The sequence below is a fragment of the Gallinula chloropus genome (genome assembly GCF_964237585.1).
Source record: "Gallinula chloropus genome assembly, chromosome: Z".
NCBI classification, from domain to species: Eukaryota; Metazoa; Chordata; class Aves; order Gruiformes; family Rallidae; genus Gallinula; species Gallinula chloropus.
The window spans coordinates 75,787,028-75,808,253 of record NC_140089.1 but is presented as its reverse complement, the minus strand read 5'-3'; the positions used below and the strand labels follow the sequence as shown (position 1 = coordinate 75,808,253).

Below are 21,226 nucleotides of genomic sequence, written 5' to 3'. Positions count from 1 at the left end.
TACAGATACGAGATTTGAAGATAATTAAAAATGAGATTACTCTTGACTTTATTATGGACAACTGTAGATTCATTCTACTTCAATTACTGATTTTTCATTATTATCATTAAATGTTTAATTAAATACAACTTCTGTGAGCTATGTCCAGCTCATTTCCTTGTCTGTTTTATCCTGGAATTTTATATATATATATATATACACATATATATAAAAATAAAATTTTATATATATAATTATATATATATGTATATATGTATATATATATGTATGTATGTATCAGCTCTGGAGCCTTTGCTGGAGACCACTGCAGTATGTGCTCTTGGATCATAGGCAATGTTTGTATAGTCTAAACAAATGAGGTTGTCTTGAGAACTTAGGGATTTTTTTCTTTCTAAATTAATGGTCTTCTTTCCTGTGCCAAATCCTTAGACTCTTCTCTTCATTAGATGCCAGAAGAGTTTTGAATTTTTATCTGGAAAGAACTCAACATATTATATGGACAGAAAACATTTGTATCTAAGACAGTTTAAAGAGTCCACCTGTATCTCAGTGTTTGAGTTCTTTCTCATCTAAATGTTTTTGTGTATCTAAGAAACAGTGAAGGTCCAAGCAGATACTCTTTTTCCATTAAAAAGAAAAAGGATGTATTTATTTTGCTAATAGTGTGGGAAAAACTCAACTTAAGAAAACAATATTACATAAATGAGCCCTTGTAAAGTATTTGAAGAACAGTTTTACAAGAGAACTCTAAGACTTGCAGGATTAGTGGGAGAGAAATGCAATAATATTGCAATTAATTGTTTAAAATAAAAATCTGAAGAATAACCAGCCAGACTGCAATACCACCAGTTAAAAGCGGGTTTGTCAGTTGTTGTCATGTCAGAACAATTAAGGCAATCTGTTAACAAACTTGTATAAGCATTCATGTCTGTTTGCTTAAATCTTGTAAAGCACTCATTGCTTTCATCTTTCCTGACTTCCAGTGACAGTGTAGGCTGTATAGTACCTGTGTATTGAGCTTCACTCATTTGTCCAGTTGTGAATAATTTTTATATATTTTTATAAGGGTTTGGAAAGAAGTTATTTTTTAATGTTTGGGGCTTTTTAATCTTTATATGCATGTTGGTAGGTACGATGCTTCTTAATTGGAATGTTGTCGTGTTAATTTCAAGACTGCCATACCATATCATAAATGCTATTTTGCCATTTTAACTTTATCTCAACAATATTATGTGCCACTTATGCTGAAAAGGATCTATGATAAGAATTATCTCACATCTATTAAGTTCATGTGAAACAAGTCTGTCTTTAAACCTTTTTCTAGAACTGTGAGGACATGGGATGTTAACAATGAAAAAAAGCACAAAAGCATATTTAAACCACGATCAGCTCAAGGTAAACGTGTGATTCCTACAACATGCACTTACAGCAGAGATGGTAAACTCATTGCAGCTGGCTGTCAAGATGGCTCCATCCAGATCTGGGACAGGAACATGAGTGTAAGTTCATTATTGATAACTATATGCTTCTAATGCATCATGTGTTGAATGCTGAAGCTGTTAAAATGAATTCTGGTACTTTTTCACTTAGATTCTATTCACCCTCACCAATCCTACCCTCAAAAATTAACCCATGGGTAAAATCTAATATTTCTTCTTCCTTTTCAGTACTGGTCACTCAGTGTTCTACTAGTCACTTCAAAACACTAATCTCTTGTTAGGCTATTTAAATCTCTTGTCAGGCTGTTTAAAAAAAAAGGTGCCAAGGTGGCCACATACCTGTATTTAGGCTGTTACTCATTAATGCGATGCCTGTGCAAAAAGCTGCAGTTTCTTGTTGGTTCTTATACATTTTAAAAATTTGTATTTACATATTTCATTTGCGGTATTGGACTACATTAAGCAGTAACTCATAAAACTTCATACTGAAAATAAGTATTTATCCAGATAATAGGTAGAGGGGATTAGCATCCACGTGGGTGAGGATAAGGGTAATAGCATTAAATGCCAAATGCTGTTACATTCTCCAACATTTATAAATTAACACTGAGGCAAATTTGAACAGTTCACATAAATACAATGTGGTCAGAAAGAGTCAGAATGGAAACTATTTAAAATTCTTTAAAATCGTGAAATATACTGCGTCATTTCTTCTGTTCATATGGAAATTAAAATGGAGTTTCCTGTTGTTATGAATCTAACTAACAACAAATATGTGCAATTCTTTCTACTATTTTATAATTCAAAGCTTAGAGCAATCAGTGCTCCGTGTTGCTTTGTGTAGTGTACAAACCAGTCTAGTTCCAAGAGTTTAATTTTGCAATGTTGAATTTAATTACCCTAATAATCATCCATATCTCCTTTATGCCCGTCTTACACAAATAATTGATATTCAGAGCCTTTCAATTCAATAGGATAAGTATGTACAGCATGCACAGGGGGAGATAATGAGATTAGGGTCAATTTTTTTGGAAGCCAAAGTACGGTTACAGAGGAAAGGGGTGGAGGGGCAGGGAGGCAGGATCCTTTGAATCAAAATGACATCATAAATCTTGGAAAGCTGTACAATTCCAATAGGATGGCTTTGGGGAAATAATACTGAACTAATACAAGACTAGTATGTTAGTCTGTTCATCTTTCAAAACATTTGATTTTAAAAAGGAATACAGGTAATTTAGGGAACTTTTAAAGAAGATTGAATAAAATTTGAATTTTAGAAGCAAGAGGAAATCTATAGATGTAAAAGGACAAGAAAGCCCGTTGATCATATTCAAAGTACAGCCTGTATTTTGTGATTGTCATCTATTTTTATTTCTGTTTTTATTTCCACTATAAACCCAGTAAAACTTCCTAATGGCATGAAGCTTGAGAATTCATCCTAAGTGTAAACTTGTTCTAACAGAATAATAAATTTTTCAGAGACTGGCTTTCATCACCTGTGTATGTTGTTTATTTTAACATATACAGTATTGAAATATTAAGCTTTCTGGTGTAGTTTTAACAATAGTGCTCTTGGTAGTCTGCTTTTTCATGTGCTTTTCCTTTTGAACTTTTCTATGTCTATAAGATGACATATTGCAATGCTGATTGAGTGTAGTTTAAGGTGATTATGAATAATTTAAAGATATATCCTGTTCATCTTGTGCAATTTCCAACTGGTGACCCCTGTATAACAATGCAAGACTGAAGTGATTTCTTAGTGGAAATGAAGTTGATAGTGTCCTTGGATTTTGTATTTCTAAAGCCCAAATAATTTTTGCCTTTGCTTTTGTTCATGTCATTGAGAAATTTGCTAGATTTTTGTGTAAAGGAATGGAGTAAATTGGTTTTTTTAGTGGCATTCTTACTTAAAAATGCATCTTCCCTGTGGAAATCTGTGTGTAGTTAAAATCCAGTGTTTCAAAAGGCATCTTGATGAAATAATTTAAAAAACCAAAACGTCTCCATATTATGTTTGGGATGTGGAGAAGGAATAAGAAATTAAAAAAAAAAAAAAAAAAGAAAAAAAGAACGTCTTCAGAGTAGAATTTAGAAAGAGGATGGGGTTGACTCCTGCACAAAAATTATGAAAGCAGTTACTGGCCTGACAGGATGCAGAGATGCTTGGAAAGGTGAACACGAGAAAGGTAAGGTATGACAAAGTGATACCATTTTAGGGGTACAAACTGCAGGTGACGCAGGAAAAGAGGAGAATCTATGGAGAATCAAGAGATGAGGGTTAAACTGATTGAGGAAATACATAATTTAAATATTAAATCCTGATTTTTTAAAAAAATAAATCTTTTAATTCCCATGCAGCAAATACAACTTCACTTTTCTGAAACAAAGAGTGGAGCTGTATAGACGAGATTTTTGCTGTACTACAGTACAGCTCTGTTTCAAGTCAAAATTAAGACATTTGTGTTTAACTTGAGAAAAGCTATATTGTGTGAAAAAAATTACCCGTGTTTGAAAATAGTTGCTATGATTTCTTACACGATCAGTTCAGAATGATTCTGGCATTGTTATTTTAGACTACGGATTTGGCACATGTGCAGCAGGAAAAAGGACAAATTCAGAAAAGTTTAAAGTTAACTGTAACTTAGTAGACCATACTCTTACGCTAGACCTGATTTGATAATAGTCTGTTTTGACTGTCTGAATCTATTTTTGCATTTAAGCCAAAATAGAAATGACATTTCAACCCTGTTGTTGAATGTCTATCCCACTGTTCCTGCATTTTACAATAATAACACAAACTAAATCCAGGAAGATGTTCTTAGCAGATATTATGTAGCATACTATATACTATCCATAGTACCTATTATGCTGTAGTTTGTGAAGGTTTTTAGACACCTTTTTTTTTTAATAGGAGTAAAAAAGTCCTGTCAAACACAGGGCCCACTTTGGAGAGAGGCAAGTTTCTCTTTGTTTCAGGGAAAACAGAAAGCCCCTGCTTTCTCACAGAAGGGTTATGGAAGCAGTAGTATGAAGGGCAGAAGGGGACACCCAGATAGGAAGAAGAGACTAATAATGTTCTTTCCTAGAGCCAAGGGGTGCTCCTTAGAGGCAGGCACACACTCCTGCAGTGCTGGTAGGATGCCACTTTTCCTCTGGGTTCTTGACAAAGACCATGTGGCTTTACAAGGTGGCAGAAGCTCCTTGACAAAAGCTACAGAAATCTTTCTTGGCCACTATAGCCATAGTTTCTGATGGTGGTTATATGTTTATTGGCCTTGGGTCCACACACAACTTGATAGCATTACATCTGACTACAGGGATCCTACTGAAGTATCTATCAAAGGCCAAATTAAAAATCAGCCTATTGTGTGCTGGCATTCCAGTCACCACTGTGCTGTCACTTGTGTTTGCTGCTCAGTAGTGTATTGTAGAAGTTGGCCCAGAATAGAGTGATTAAATAAATATTTGAATAATTACAATTGATAATCACTATTTTATAATTATAAATATGAGAATATTTTATATTTTTTTTATTTTTTAGAAAAAGGAGCAAGATCTTTTCCATCCCACATTTTATCATTACTGCTGAAGTCAAAAGAGATGTTTATTATAAGTTAGGGTCATGATTTAGTTGTTTTTACAAGCCACTTAGAAACTGCCTCTATCTGGGGTTTTTTGTAATCATGTTGTGCCTTGGGAGTGATTTTGGTGCATGATCAATTCCCTTCTTTAGTTCTGACTTGCAACATACACCATGAGTGCTTCATTCAGTTTTCTGCTTCCACTGTTTTTTTTGGTGCAATTCCAATTCTCCCAGCTGTATGTAGTGAGAGTAAAAACACTTTTGGAGCTTTTGGAGGAAGACTTGTCTTCATGACACTGACATTGGTAACTCACTAATTCTGAAGTTAGCCAAATGCATTCCAGCTCTGCCTTGCCTTTCTCCAAACTTCCTCAGCATGATCATGATCCATTATAATCACCTGCCTCAGAGGATTTTTTTGTTTTGTCATAAATCTGTGTTATTTTCTCATGTATATTATTTTGTCAGTGCATGGTTTTTCTTTAAGGTTCACGTTCATGTGCATTTACAGTGCACATTAGCAGAACTATCTGTCAGCTTGTTTGAAATATTATGAACACTGTCAACTTGGCTTAAAATAACAGCTTCAAAGGACATAAAAAATAACTTCCTTCAAACTTCCAATGAATAGTGGAAACAATAGTGTGAAATAGTCAGTCATAACATAACACATTAGAACTCCCTCAATTTAAATGCTCTGAGATGTGGAGAGGTGCCTGGCAAACATGGAGAGTTGGGAGAGCGTTAGTGGTCAGACTAAGACAGGACCTTGAAAACTGTTGATGCATAGAACAGTGCAGTAAAACCGCCAGATTTACCTGCAGTTCAAATAGCCTCAAATTCCACATCTTGCCTATTCTTCCCCATTCAGAGCTTTTTGCAAGACCAGTAATAATGCGTATTGCTGAACAAGCTGATCCATGGAGACAGTCTTTACTCTTGAGAATGAAGTATGCCTCCTGTAATCAGTAATCCTCTGTGTGCTCAGTGCTCCTGTGTGGAAGTGGGAGTATCTCTTTCATGCAGATAGGGACAGACTGAAGTAATTTTTGTGAAGACTATTAGTACAGTTGGTGGATAGGTTAAAAATGCATTGTGAGTTAAAATTGATAGGAATCTCTTTAATAAACAGAAAAAGCTGCCATGATTTTTCACACAAAACAAGATCAAGCTACCTCTTTTTTTCATTGATTTCAATAGGATTTATTAGGGTGAGAAAGCTAAACCTTTTAGTTAGCAGTTATTAGTCTTTTAGACCACCTGACGAGGCTACCTATTATGTCAGTTTTCCCTCCGTCTTTTCTGCCCAGGACTACATAAACTACTGTGCACGTCACAACCTGAGTCATGTTTGTCAGTTTTGCACATCACATATTTTATGGTATATCATTGCGTATTTTTGTTACAAAAAATAATGGTAAGGATGTTGGGGAGGCAGGAGTTCGTAAGGAGGAGTGGTGTCTTTTAAATGCCTTTAAGAAAACAGATGTATACCCAAAATCTTGTCTGATTTTTTTTCTAGCTGTATTAAGTTGTGTCTGTTTAGAAACCTTGAGTAATTTTTATAAGCTTTTAGCTGTCTATTGGCTGTACTGTGAGTAAAGAATTGATTTTGAGCAGGAAAGATGCAAGGTTTTATGATTTTCAACGTAATTTTCAATAAACACAAATTGATTCAATGCTCAGGGAAAGATTTTTATAACTAATGATTAACTTTGATTTTTTACTAGGTCATGAAAGACCTAGTGGTATGTTTAACTCCATTCTTAATCTATTTCCTGCTCAAAAGGGAGCATCTACTACAGTATTGTTGAACTACCACTTTCCTCCTGGTTTTAAAAATGCAGCTTTGATTTTAAATTGCTGGAATAATTCATGTATTTTGATTAGTTCTAAATGACTTAGCTAAAGCTGAAAGTGATTTTACAGAACTTAAAATGCACAATAATAATGAAATCCAACACTGTACTGCCATACTGCCCACATGAATATCCCCAAAAGCGGTGTGATCAAGTGGTAAGCCTTGTAACTTCTTTTCCACATGCCCTTAAGCCACCCTATCCTCAAAATATATGGGGAAGAAAAGTGGGATGTTGCAGTATGTAGTGAAGTTAAGCAGATCTAAGCTCTGTACATGTTAATTACGAATACTCGTGTTAAAAGTATTTTCCAAATAATTGCATGATTTATAGACATAAGATAAATACATTTCTATATTTAGTGATTGTTTGCATTGAAAGGCTTTTTGTATTTTTACTTTTTGTGGTGTGCAGTATGATGTTTTAAGGGAGAATTTTCAGAGATTAAAAGTTTTCCAAGTGTTTGAGACAAACACTGAGTACAAAGATCTAGACAATACAAAAAGATCATGTAAGATACTTCCTCCTTTTTTCCTTTTCCTTTCCTTTCCTTTTCCCTTTTCCTCTTCTTTTTCAATAGGATGACCCTTTTGCTTTGGTACGGGAATCTGAGCCCAGATACTATTCGGAAATTTTTTGGTAAACACTATGTTGCTGTTCCTGATGGATTTTACAGCTGATGATGTCAAGACTGAGTAATGAAAACTAGTTGTAAGATCTGAGACTTGCTGTAAATATTTTCTACATTTATTACGAGGTCTTTTTAGGACTTTACCCATGCTTTGGGAGGATGAGATTGTTCGATCTTTGTACAGTAACAGGATACTTTTGCATATGCTGACATGCAAAGACATAGCTTTCAGTAGTAAATTCTTGAAATCTCTTATGTCTGTCTCCTAGAAAGGTTTGCTAGTGTGCATATGCCTTCTTAGATACAGTTTCTACCTAGCAAAGACCATCGTATGTCTGTGGCATCTGGTTTAGCAGAGCATTTCAGGATTACCTCTTCGTATACCAGCTAGCTTTTATTAATTCTTTTGGCCACAAAATATTCAATTGTATATTTGAATATTTTGTTTTGGTTTTGCTTATACAGAATTTGGGGTTTATACTGGTATTCTCACAGCATTAAAATTATTCCAGTGAAGTGTAAATATTTAATAAAAACATTTTCTAATGACTGTTGTTAAGTTGAATATCACTGCTGCAGCTGAACAGCAGGCAAATCTTCCTATTTCCCAAAAGTATGTAACATGCTTCATGCTTTGAAGAGGGCAGTCTGGCTACATCTGGAAATTTCTTGTGTAAATACAAGATGAAAGATATCCAAATATACTATATTCCCCTTTCAAACTTAAGGTAAGTTTTCCATATCCATAATATCCCACCCTTTCATTCCATATGTATATGTGCCAGACCTCTGCTCCAGAAACTGGAAATCACACACAAGCTTGCCAGCAGCAAATATTAACAGATTCATATATTATTCCTTTTTGTATACGTCTGGTTTAGCCAGTACATCACTATCTATACCCTGAAGCTAGCTGCAGTAAAGACTCTGACAATCATATGCTAAGATAAAATGTGTCCTGCTGTATTTCTAAGTGCATTTCTCTCTTATGTAATAAACAGTTTATAGTTAAGAACTATCTAAATGTTTGCACTAATATAGTGATGAAAGGCAATTCTAAATCTTGAAGTCTGTCACACCCAAATGAAAATAGCATAAAGGATTTTACTTTGGATTCATGTATGGTTAAAGTAAAAAGGCTTATCCCACAAGGAATTATATATCTTTCTTTGATATAGTATTTAGAAGAATAACAGTAGAGCTTACAGAAATATTTTTAAAATGACAATTTGAGAAGAAAAGAGTAGGCATTATAGCAACATGATTGGCTTTAGTAATATTGCAGTGTTATTAATGTAACATGAATAATGTTACAGGAATAGAAAGGTAAAATAATGAAAATAATGAAACAGAAATAGAAGAGCCTTCTTGAGCTAGCTATGTTATTTTAGAGAAAATTTTCCTTTTATGCAGAAGCAAAAAGTTAAAAGTACAGATGCTACGTTTCATTCTGACAAGAAGTGAACTCCAGAGTGGTCTGGCTAATCAGAAAAATGGCTTTTAGATACTGTAGTATATCCACTGTTGAAGCAAGGTGAACACTTAATTGATCTAGAGCCTTGATAGGTTTTGTAAATTACAAAAATAATTTTGTGCTTGATGTGTGTATTAGGAAGCTGGTTTTGCATCCAAATGCTTCTCTTTTTGGTGACAGAAGAACAGCAGGTTTAATTAACGAATTTCGTAAAAGCAGTGAAAATTATATTTCTATAAAACTGTTGGTTCTTAAGATTATTAGAGAAGCCTAAAACTCCCATATTTTAAAATACTTATGAAAGGTAAGCTGTTAAAGCTTGATCAAGTGGGTTTGTTAAACAAGAAAAAAGGTAGGAAATAATGACATAATCTGTGTAACATTGAGTGAAGATTAGGTACTTTCTGTCTCTGCATATGCTTGCTTTACCTCTTGGGTTAACTTATGGGCCCTTTGCACACTTCCAACTTCATATTTGGATGTATCTCTTGCAGCCTTCACTTTTTTCATCAATTCATATCTTTTAGAAAGCTTTCTGTTTTGGGATAGTCATAAAATATATTGTGAACTACTAAGATCTCGCTGGGTGGGGTTTCTAACTTCTTTCTTTTTTTTAATATAAAAGGAAACTGAAAGTAAGGGGTTTTTTAAATTAAAACCCACAATAATGATTTGGAATTGTTAAACGTTTGAAATTCATTTTATATATAACTTATCAATTCCTATTACTATATAAACTTTTATTTTTACCAGATTTCTAACTTTTCAATAAGTTTAATATAGAAGACGGTTAACAAGTTGTTCTTATTTGTGAATTTTAGGGGTTTTATGAATTCTTTTGTCACTGACTGCTATCAGGAAGTTCATACTGGCCTAGAAAACAAATAATTCAGTGCTGGGCAATGCTTGTGCCTAATCTTTTTTATAATGTTTGTTTAGAAAAGATAAGTAAACAAAGACAGAAATGTATTTTACTTTTTTTTAGTTCTTTTGAATAAGAATGAAGAGTGTGCTGACTTTAAGAAATATATTCATATTTTTAATACAAAATATTCCCCATTAATGCGTTAGAAATTGAGAAGGTAAAGAGAAGAAGAATTGTAGGGAAGCATAGATTTTGTCTGCAACAGTAAGTTACGTACACTTGACTCAGAGTAATTTTGATGGAGAATAAATTATTTCTACATAGAGAACAATTGCTTCATGGCTGCAACCATTAAAAGGTGCAGTTCTGTGAGGATACAGTTTTAAACATGCTTAAATTGTTGGCCATAATACATTGCAGACTGCCCTCAGTTTCTTAAAACCATCTCATATGTCTAGTTAACTTTAATTTTAAAAAGTTTGCATGGCATTTGTACAAAATTCATAATAATGTTATAAACCAAAGAAGTTATTTTTGTTTCCATGATTATCAGTGAGAAGATAAACTGTACAACTACACCATCTCTTGGCAAAAAGTACAGAACTAATCTAGTCATAAGAAAAGAAAACTATTTGTAATAATATTATTACAAAATAATGTTATTACAGCCTTCAGGGAGCAAGGTTCTTTCAACAGTAGGTATAAATCTCATAATTAAAACCTAATTGAATATATGTGAGGCTTTCTTTACAACTAAGCAAAACTTATTTCAGTGCAAAATATTTTAAAATATTTTTTTTCATGATCTATTTCTTAAAGTTTGTTTTCAACAGATGTTAGTACTAAACAGCAGAGAGGGTGGTGAAATAGGTGGAGTATGGCCCAGCTGTGTTTTATTTAATGTATGACTGTAGTGATACTACACAGACTGAAATCAGATACATCCATGGAACAGCTGCCTTCCTTGAACCAAGTTCTAAATTTCTCATGAGATAGAGAACTAGATTTGGAGTTGGATATTACTACCTATATATTTCACACATGATGCGTAAACACATTTGTCTGTGTGTCTTACGAATACCTACAAACTTACAATGAAATTCTAGCGTAATAGAATTTCTGAATGTGGATAATCAGTCTAAAATCTAGTTAAACAAGATACACTTAGATAATTCATCTTACGTAATTTTCATTCAGGTTAAGCAATGTGCCTTTATGGTTCCTATTTCACTTTTTTTACTACATATACATATCACTTCCAGATTTTGTCTTGTAACATGCGCTCAAAGCAGTCACCTGTACTTGGCACGAAAACTATGTTTATATTTAATTTTAGGTGTAGTGCATTTTATTAATGTTGGGATAGGATGTTGAAATTAGAAAGTACTGTGCTAGTTCATATACAAAGATTGAAATACTCGGAAAAAATCCAAAGCATTATATAATCACAGAACATGTTTTTTATGAACACTAAGAGCTCCTGATGAACGTAGCTGCTGTGATCAGCACATGCCCTGATACGAGCCGGTAAATGGCAATGTATTGTGCTCCCTAGCCTGTTTTCATTGTGGTCTGTGGTCTTGTTTGGATAGCAGGTTGAGTCCCAGATCTGTAGGCAAATTTCATCTTTTGAGGTCACCAGAGTATACTGCTGGGACCTTTAGAGAGACTGTTTCAGCAGGGCTTGCAAAGGCACAACTAGTACAGGTAATATGTTCCTGTGCTCCTAACAGTAAGACTGGATTATATTCAAGACCACCTTCAAGAGCGTGAGTGATTTTTCAGAAGTAGGGATGTCTGGTTTAGTCAGCAAAAGGCATTGCATTGCCAGTCATTGGCTTGTCATTCATCACAAATTAGCAAATGCCTGGATGATTTCGATGTTTAGTGTGTGCAAGTGTGGTGCCAAACTGGGTAGATGTTGACAGGGTGTAGGAATGTTTTCTGTACTTCGGACAGGTCAGTGTTTCTTGCATTGAGGTAACAGAGTGAGACAGGGCTGCACTAATGTGTGCTGCTGTGTGTCCGTGTTTATAAAACAAACCTCAGTTTTGATTGTTCTCCTTCTGAAACAAATAATTGTCAGAAAATGAATTCTTCCATGTCAGTTTATAGTGACAAACAAAAGCAAGGCAGTGTGCAAGCTTGATTGCTACTTGTATCCTCTCTTTTCTTTTTTGTGATTTTTAAATTACTGTTTGCTGTAAGTTTATATTTGTTATGGAAAAGGCAGTGGTGGTTTTGTTGGTTTTGACTTTGCTTTTCTTTATGTGAGAAAAACACAGATGTGCGTTGAGGATTAAGTGAATGGTGTGTAATCCCTATTATTGGAGGAGTATATATTTAAATCATTAATAAAATACAGCTGTTAAAGAAGACAAAATGAGATGACTGTGGATCCTCAAAGTAAAGAACCATTCTCAAGGAAACAAAAAGGAAAAAGATGTCAAAGTTATAATACTGGCAACAGATATTGATATGATTTATTACTGTGTGTGTTACAATATGAGTGTCATGATTTAACCCTAGCCGGTAAATGAGCACCATGCAGCTGCCTGCTCACTCCTCCCCACAGTGGGATGGAGAGGAGAATGGAAAAATCCCAAAACCAGTGGGTTGAAGTAATGACAGTTTAATAGGGCAAGAAAGGAAACGAATAACAAAACCAACAGTAATGTAAGTGATACACAAGTGTAATGCCCGGTCTGTTTCTGAGCAGACATCCCACGTTCCAGCTCACTTCTGGAGTTGTATCTGGAGCATGATGTTGTATGGTATGGTGTATCCCTCTGCCAGGCTGGGTCAGATTCTTGTACCCTCAGCAGGGCGAGGGAAGCTGAAAGGTCCCTGACTTAGTGTAGGCACTGCAGGTACCCAGCAACAGCTGAAATCTCAATGTTTTATCAGCAGTGTTCCCATACTGAATCCAAAACCCAACACAGTACCAGCTCCTAGAAAGGAAAAGGGTGACAGAAAGGAGATGACACACTGTCATGCATATAACAAAATTTCTTTTGTGGTGAATAATTAAGAGAGATTAGCTATTTGAGGAAAGTTGAGGAGATACGGTATTGCTGTAAGAAAATTGAGAACAGCTTTCACGCTTTTGAATTTAAAGCTGCCAGTTAAACGTGAATAAAGTGATGAACAGAAATGTTCAGCATGCAGAGAATTATGTGGCTTCTCTTGGAAGGTAGTTCAATAGCATAAAAATATTTGTAGATGTGGTTATAAATAAGAAATTTAATAGTAAGTTGTAGAGTGAGAAGTTCAGTGACGGGGGTATTGAATGATAGTGAGTAGCCAGTAAAACTGAGAGAAGAATAGAAAGTCATGCACCAGAGGGAGTAGTGAAGAAGGGAGCCAGCACTTAGAATGTGTACAGGAGATTCTGGACCTCATAAAACAATGAAGAAGGGCAGTAGAGAATGGGCAATTTTTTCCAAGTCTGATAAGAATGAGGGTAGGGTTGGCGTTGTTGGATTTGTCAGGAATAAATCTGTGGAGACTCAAGAAGGAATTGACAAGGAATAAGGATCAAGAAGGCCATATTGGATGTAAAGGCCAAAGCGAGAAAAAGAGTAATGGAAAGAAGAAGAAACATGGAGCTATTTGGTGAAAATCGGATGATGTAAATAGGATTTCTGAGATACAACTTGCACAGACAATGTTTCTTTATGTCCCTATGCTCCATTGTTGATGGAGAAGAAATACAAAGTTGCCAGACATGAGTGTGAAATACTGTGCTAAAATAAAACTTGAAGGCCAGGATGAGAAAACAGACAGAATCCTTTTGTTGCTTGGAAAACAATTTTGGCAGTGCTAGTGATGAAAGAGAATTGTAGTCAGAAGTACTGCGGAGTATCATTTTAAAGAAATGGAAATAGGAAAAGAGGAGTTTGAAGCAACATTGACATTAGAGGAGAAGTCTAATTGCAGAAAAATTCTGTAATGATTCTGTACACCTCAGAGACAGACTTACATAGAGACACTGCAGCCCATTTGAACTAGTCTTGGATATTGGCTAGGACATTGTTACATTATTTTAATATTCAGATCATTGTTTATGTGAAATGAGACAGAAGGACCTCATTCCAAACAAAGGAATTCTGTCCTCTTATATTTATAGAGTAACCTGCTTTTAATATCTGTTGTAAAAGAAAATAATTTTTAAAGCAATTGATGTTTGAAATATATTGAGGAATTTCACTGTAGAACAGCAAACCACATTTCTGAAAAACGATCACTGCTGTGTAGGATAGCTTGGAAATCTGATACAGATGGGTGTTGTGTGGTGTAGATGGATAAATATACAGTGTGTTTTAAAACAGAAACATTAATTTTCAAGCCATTTCAATATTGAGTGTCAGAAATCAAATCCAAGTGTATCAGAGACTCCACTTGCAAAGCAGTGAAATCTTTGGTTTAAATTTAATGTAATTTACAAAGCATCTTTAATCATGAAAGTTTTTAAGGGGTTTTTTTGAGTTGAAGTTGATGAACCGCCAGAGTTCTTTAAGACTTACTGTTGTTTCTGAGCTAAATGTTAGATGAATTGAAATGCAGTATTCAGTGGTATTCAGCCATATCTTGTCAAAAGAGCTTTCAACAACTGTATATTGTAAACATGGAAATAGTGATTAACACTGTAGTATTTTGCTTGTAAAAACACTGAATTTGTAATCTGTAACTTTGCGTTTACAGATTCTGAAGCTAAGTGGGAATTTATTTCTTTTCCCTGTGGAACACTGTGTTCAGTTAGTATAAACTACTTGCAGAAAACGGGTTTTAAAAATTTTTTCCACTTCACCAATTTCTGCTTAGAAATGTGTAAGGTTTTTTATTTCTTTGCTTATTTAGCTAGTCAATTATATAAAAATTACTGTGAGAAAAAAAGCAATGTCTAAGAAGTGATCATGAAACTCAGATAGGAATACTGCTTGAAAAGAAAAAGTTTGCTTGAGGGTTTTTTTTCTTTTCTTTATCCCAGCCAGCTTCTTTCTTTTACGTTTCTCTCATGCATTACTCTGACGCCCGATCTTGAAGTTACTGAACTCACTAGGTAAAATTCTGAGTTAAAAGTAACTGAAATTGAGGGCATTTAGCAGCTCAGCATGTTGTGGATTAGCTGCAACATATCCTTGGTTATTAAAAACATGTGTATCCCTAGTGCCAAGCTGACCTGTAACAGGAGGAGTTTCCTTTTAACTTCTCAAATGCAACTTCTCTCAACAGTGGAATGATAATGGCATTTTTGGTTTGGTTTTTAGAAGCTTTTAAAAATCTCTTGAATATGTGTGGTCTTTGAAAATCAGTGTTAACTATATTGAAATAATAATCCCAACCACCTTATGCAATATTATGTAGAAATTGCTGAGGCACTGAGTTAAGAATGCTTATTTTATCAAGGAAATATTTAATATGGCAAAATACCACTTACCCTTTTAATTGAGGAATTATTCCTTCTTTGCCTTTCCACTGGAATAAATGTAACCAAATATTTTTTGTCTTAAAAATACATTATTTTAATTAATGAACAGAAAAAATACAGCATAATGGTTTTCAGTACATTTTTTTTGGAAAAGTGAAATAATGTAGAAGAAATAATAGCATGCTATGTGTTACAAAAAATGTAGTGCAATAGATTGCTAATTTCTTGTTATAATAAACAGTTTAGCTATTTTTTTGAAAGAAGGATGTAAATTATAATCATCTTTGATAACTCACTGCAAATTGCACCTTTTTTAGCTCAAATGTTACTGAACCAGAAATAGTTCCTTTGTGTGAATTTCTCCGTATTTCACTCTTTTCGCACTGTATCTCTGTATGATCACTAAAAATGGTTGTTAGGTCATAATTTGAGAAATTATGTTGAAGTATGTTGAGAACCACTTTGTGATAGTTGACTTTTAAAGATACCTTTGTCTCTTCATTGTATTTTTCTGTTTACATTTTACCTGTTTATTACCAGTAGGCAAAAGGCTACTTTTAATTGATAGGAAACAACTGGTGTCAGCATAGGTGAGTTTGAAGCAATCTGTGGACTTTGAGTGGGATCATGTTAACAAAATTATAATGAAATTTTTACACAATAATGATCAGATTTGATTCTTTTCTGGGAGGCAAATGAACTTTCAACAACTGGGCAAGTCTGAGAATGAAAGAGGCGAAAGAGATTTTTGAAGATGCACCCCACAGTGGGGTGTTTTTTATTGGTTTACAGAAGCTGTATCTATGAGACTAAAAGTGAGGAAAATCATAAATTTGCCAGGATAGCATGGGATGGGTTGGATAAATTCTGAAAAGATACAAAGAAACATTTATTTTATATCCTTGTATGTTTTTCTCATGCAGTGAAAAAAAAATTCCCCAAAGGAAGCCAACTGAATAGTTTCCAAAAGCTATTTTTATTAGTAATATTTATTGGTTTTGTGGCCAAGATAGATTATTTTCTCAAATGCAAAGTTTGACAGTGCAGACAAACATTTAGCTGGCATTTCATTTTCAAACCGTTAGGCAAATATTTAGCAATTCTTTTAAGAAGCCTTCTTTCTAAAATGGTTTCCTAAAATCTTTCTTGATGAATTAACTTAAACAAGGAGAAGTTATTTCTTTGGTCAACAGTACTGTTAGAAATTGAATGCTTGGAGTGTTGGAAGCAGCATGGGCAGGTAGGAAGGACCTCTTTATCATGCTGCAATGGTTCAGATGTATCAATGCTAAATCATTTTTCACCATGACTGGCTGTATTGCTGCATGGCTTCTCTTTGAAGAATACTGTTTTCCGTGATAGCCCAACGTTTTCCAGCTAAGCATTTCGCACTTGTGTTTGTGTTTTTCTTTGTAGTTACATGTTATAAAGCATGGTCAACTGCAAAAGATTTTATACTTTAAAATAGTTACAGAGATGCTAATTTTTTTTCTTGTTACATACATTTTCATAGCAGTGCAGAATGTGTTGCTCAAGAAAAATTGTGGAATATTAAAAAAAGGAAAAGCTAAGTCTCTATACTGTAATTGCAAATAAGTAGAAAAACTTCTCTGTAAAATGCATGTGAAAGATTATTGGAAGGTGTTGACCCACTGCTGAGTGTGGCAGATAAATGTCAAATACTTCCCTCTCCTAGAATGTTGTCCCTCCACTCAGAAAAAAGGCCTTAATTGTAACAAATGATAATATAATGGACACGCCGGATGATTAAATACAATTGCCAGTCAGATGTACTGGTTGCAGCAAGTAAAGTTAGGTTACTGTATTTATAATGGGTTAATCAGGATCGAAAGAAAGGAAGAAGTGTTTCAGGTCTTCTAATGATCTATGTAAATGTCGCTGAGTTAGAAAATCATGTAAAAGTGTAATCATGTAAACACTAAATCCTCAAATTTCACAAGTTAATCTTATTTTGCATCAGGATGGTCATTACTGAAACAGCATCCATTTCTACACCACGGGAAGTGGTATTGAAGAGTTGTCACATAAATTGAAAGCCCAAGGATCATGTTTACAGAGACTTAAGGAAAGCATCTGATACAGTCTGTAACTGCCTACTCAGGGAAAAAAATATATATTGAGAAATTCCTGAATTCAGCTGGCATATGTAGACCCGATAATTTGTAAGTGATATACTAAACCCAGAAAGTACAGTTACATTTCTTTTCTGGATTGTAATTGAGAGCAAAGCAAATATGCTTCTGTCAGTAGAGATGACCGAAGGGAGGATGGGCAAGTAGCCATTTGGAGAGTGTAACTTGTGCCCTGGGAACCTGTCTGTCTTGTCAGCTGTGATCACAGCTCTGAGATTGCTGGCTGTCTCTGATGGGACCATTTTCAACAAAGGCCCAGACAGCTTTGCTCATTTGTGACTAAAAAGAAGGTTTCTGGTTCGTTCCTTTGTTTTCTTCTTGCAGTTTATAGCCCATGCCTTTGTCACCTTGATACTGGCCTATGGTAATATGTTATCTTGGAAGGCTATTATATTTAGTAAAAAATTACTATTTTTGCTGAATATCGTCAGTCTCAGCTAATTTATTTCGCTGAAAGTGTCTTAGTCAAATGAAATGAGCCATTTAAATCTCACAGCCGTACATGGCTTGAGACTGGCCTGTCTGGTATCTCTCTACACAGCTTATCCTGCCCTTCTGCCTCACATTTGAAATCCACATAAATCTCAATTTCCAACTTTCTCAAAGAGTGTTGGGAACATTCCTTGATGTGAATGAGGGGGAACAGCTGGTAAGCAAACATGGGAGGCATCCCTAGAGTTGAGCTTCCCTGTTGAGAATACACCTTGCTTGTGCTGGAGAGAACTATTGTAGATTGCCCATTGCTGCTGGCACACTCAGTATTGGATAGAGTTCCTTTTGCTATAGGCACAACCGTGGTTGCACGGTTGACTGTGTTCACACTAACAAATGAGTAAAATCCTGTTACGCATCTGTAATGCAGAGAAAGATTGATTTAACAAACTTTATAGATCTCACTTTCCCTAAGGAAATTTCCTCAATTTCCTGCCTCTACTTTTAAAAAATTTTGAAGATGTTAGGAACAAGAATGAAGAAGAATGTCTTGGCTGATACATCCATTGTTTTGTTAAAAGAGAAAAGTGGGGTGGGAAGAATTACAATCTTGGGAAGGTGTTGGCTTTAAATCCTAGAAGCAGCATGGAAAGTTAAAGAAATAACTGTATCATTTTTCTCACACACTTGGCTTGGATTTCTGAGGGGAACTTACTGAGTAGGTCTACCTTTGCCTAGAACATGGCGGTTTTTAGGATTTTGCAGAAGGGGAACAGTTGTGTGATGCAAAACTGTAACCATGTGGCTCTGTTTTACGTCATTCATTTGTGGTAAATACTTGATGTGACCACTGTCTTCATGTCCCACATTGGCCTTCTTCAGTCCACCCAGATTTTTATATGGAGGGTATTCATCACTGATGCTCCAGTTAGGTGCCTTCCTCTGCAGCCCCCTTGCTTTTCTCTGGCTTCCTTTTTTTCTTCTGGTTCTTATCCTCTCTGAGGACTAGGCAATATTGCCGTTCCTGACATTTATCTGTTATCCTGGTTTTTTTGATACATGCAGTCGCATCCTTTCTCACATGTGCTTCATGTTTTCTGCCTGTCATTTCATGTTGCACACAAGTCCAGTCAGCTGTAATTGCTTAATAAAAGTATATGTGCTAATACAAAGCTAGAAAGAAAGGGCTTACATTGCTGAAGTTATTTCCTAGAAAGCCTTCAAACCAGTTGCAGAAGGTAGAGTGTGGTACTTAAGAATTCGCTGAAATAACTAAACCTTTAAAAAATTGGAAGGACTTATGTCAGATTTTGTATGGCACTTGACTAGTACTCGATAATAGCAGGCACTTCTGCAACAAAAAGAGAGAAGTAATCAGGGAAAAATGTAGAAACACTTTGCCATAATTATCCTTACATCTTCAACCTGAGTTTCATTGCTCTCCCCTTCCGGAATCAAACTTTTGAATTGTGTACATTAGTTCTGTTGTTTCATGTCTTTCCAGCAAGAAACATTCTGATAACAATGTTTTTTCTAATGATTTGTTAGTGAGATTAGACATCTGTTAAAAATGTTAAGAGGCCAGAGGCCAAACACATTATTTTCTCTGAAAACTGCAACCAACATTTGCCAGTATATGTGAAAACTCCTCGTTCAACCTTCTATCATTTTTAGAGCAACCTTCAATCATTTTAGAATATTTGATTTAGTATTGCAATTCAGGGTTATATTCCTTTGCAGAATAATATATGGAGGGCAAGATTGCAGAGCTCAAAGTTAGGAAAACAATCTTTTTACTGGTAAACTGAGCAAATTTATTTTTAAAGACAGAATTGTTGATGCAATCTTACTCTGCCTTTCACACAAGTCCTATTTTACATGAAAACCAACATCACAGCTGGATAGAATTGGGCTAAACTTGTTCTTTTGGTTTTATAGTGTGACCAAGAAGCAAATATTGTCTGAGTCTTACATCTCTGTATGTTACTATTTTTCAGTGGAACAACTGAAAAAGTGTAAAAACCTGGCCTACACTGGGAAGGCTCCATAGTGGATGGTATATTTAAGATGAGCTGTTTAATTCCTTTAAAACCTGTTTAGGTTTGATTAATGAATTCATAAATTCTTGCAAAGAAAGTAAGTACCTTTGACCATAGGAAAAATAGGAAAACTCCTGAAGCAATATGTGATTTACTATCTTTCTGTCTGTCATCTACATCTATTTAGGTGCTGTGGTTTTTGTAAGTAAAATAAAAAAACAAAAGCCACTGTTTGGATCCAAAATCTTTTTCTTGATTCTAATTGGTATCCAAAACTTAACAAAAGGAAGGAATTTCATAGTGATTGAGGGTGAAATGAAAGAAAAACACCCTTACATTAAGTTGGGCAACAAAATAAAAAAACTCTCTTGTCAGTGTGACATTGTGGGAAAGGGATGGGGCTGTTGGGTAGAAGAGTGAGTAGACACTGAATGAAGGTTTTCCAATTTATTTGAAATAGCTATATAGCATATTGTAATCTTTCTGTCATTTTTTAACTTGTGATTATTAACCATTTATGATGTTTTTCCAAGTGTCCATGGTATTTCTTAGACAGAATCCATCATTTTAATTGCTTGTTAATGTTTAACAAATATTCCAGAAAATTTATTTTCTGATAGCCAATTCACAGTTTATCCTTTATATGTTACCACATACTTGGAAAATTTTACGTAATTGGATGCATAAAATATGTTTCTTTGTATTTATAAACATCCCCACCAAAGACATACAGTTGTAAACTGCTATCCGTTCATAGAGTTTCTCCAGGATATGCTCAATTGGCTACAAGTGACAGTAATTTAAAAACAAGTACTATGGCTAAATGTAGGCTATTATCCAAATACTCTAAGAAGCATTTACTCAATGTTTGAAATCCTTCATTTGTTGAAATCTCACTTGTGTGGGGAATTCCTTATATGACTCCTCACAAAACTTGACTAAATCTACGCACCAAAATAAGCTTGCAGCTATTACTGTCATCACAGAAAGATTCTCTAGCTTTTGGACGAAATTTTGAACAAGTATTTGAAAGGGTAAACAACTTTAATTGGTTTAGTAACTTGGGTCTTTTGCATACAGAACAGCCCATGAGAAGAGCCTTAGTGAGGTGCATAGTCAAAAATTAGAAGAGTAGTTAGAAGAGTAACTGAGGATCCCCATGCAAGCTTTATTCCAACCATGAGATTCCACTTTGTGATCACAACATCCTTTTTTGCTCAGTAGAACTCCATCTCTTAATGTATAAGTAGAATACTGATCACTGTGAAGCTGTTCACTATTTTGTCCTCTTACTGTTTCAAGATCTGACTTGATCACTGG

The 21,226-nt window shown here is 34.8% G+C and overlaps 1 protein-coding gene across 2 annotated transcripts in view; it reads left to right on the top strand.

Annotated features, from left to right (window-relative positions):
- The window catches only part of WDR70 (WD repeat domain 70), a 154,455-nt gene that overhangs the window by 92,425 nt on the left and 40,804 nt on the right, over nt 1–21,226 (top strand). For both annotated transcript variants that reach the window (XM_084278656.1, XM_084278657.1), the window contains exon 10: nt 1,325–1,499. In XM_084278656.1, the coding sequence (XP_084134782.1) occupies nt 1,325–1,499 (175 nt within the window). The remainder of the gene's footprint in view (nt 1–1,324; nt 1,500–21,226) is intronic.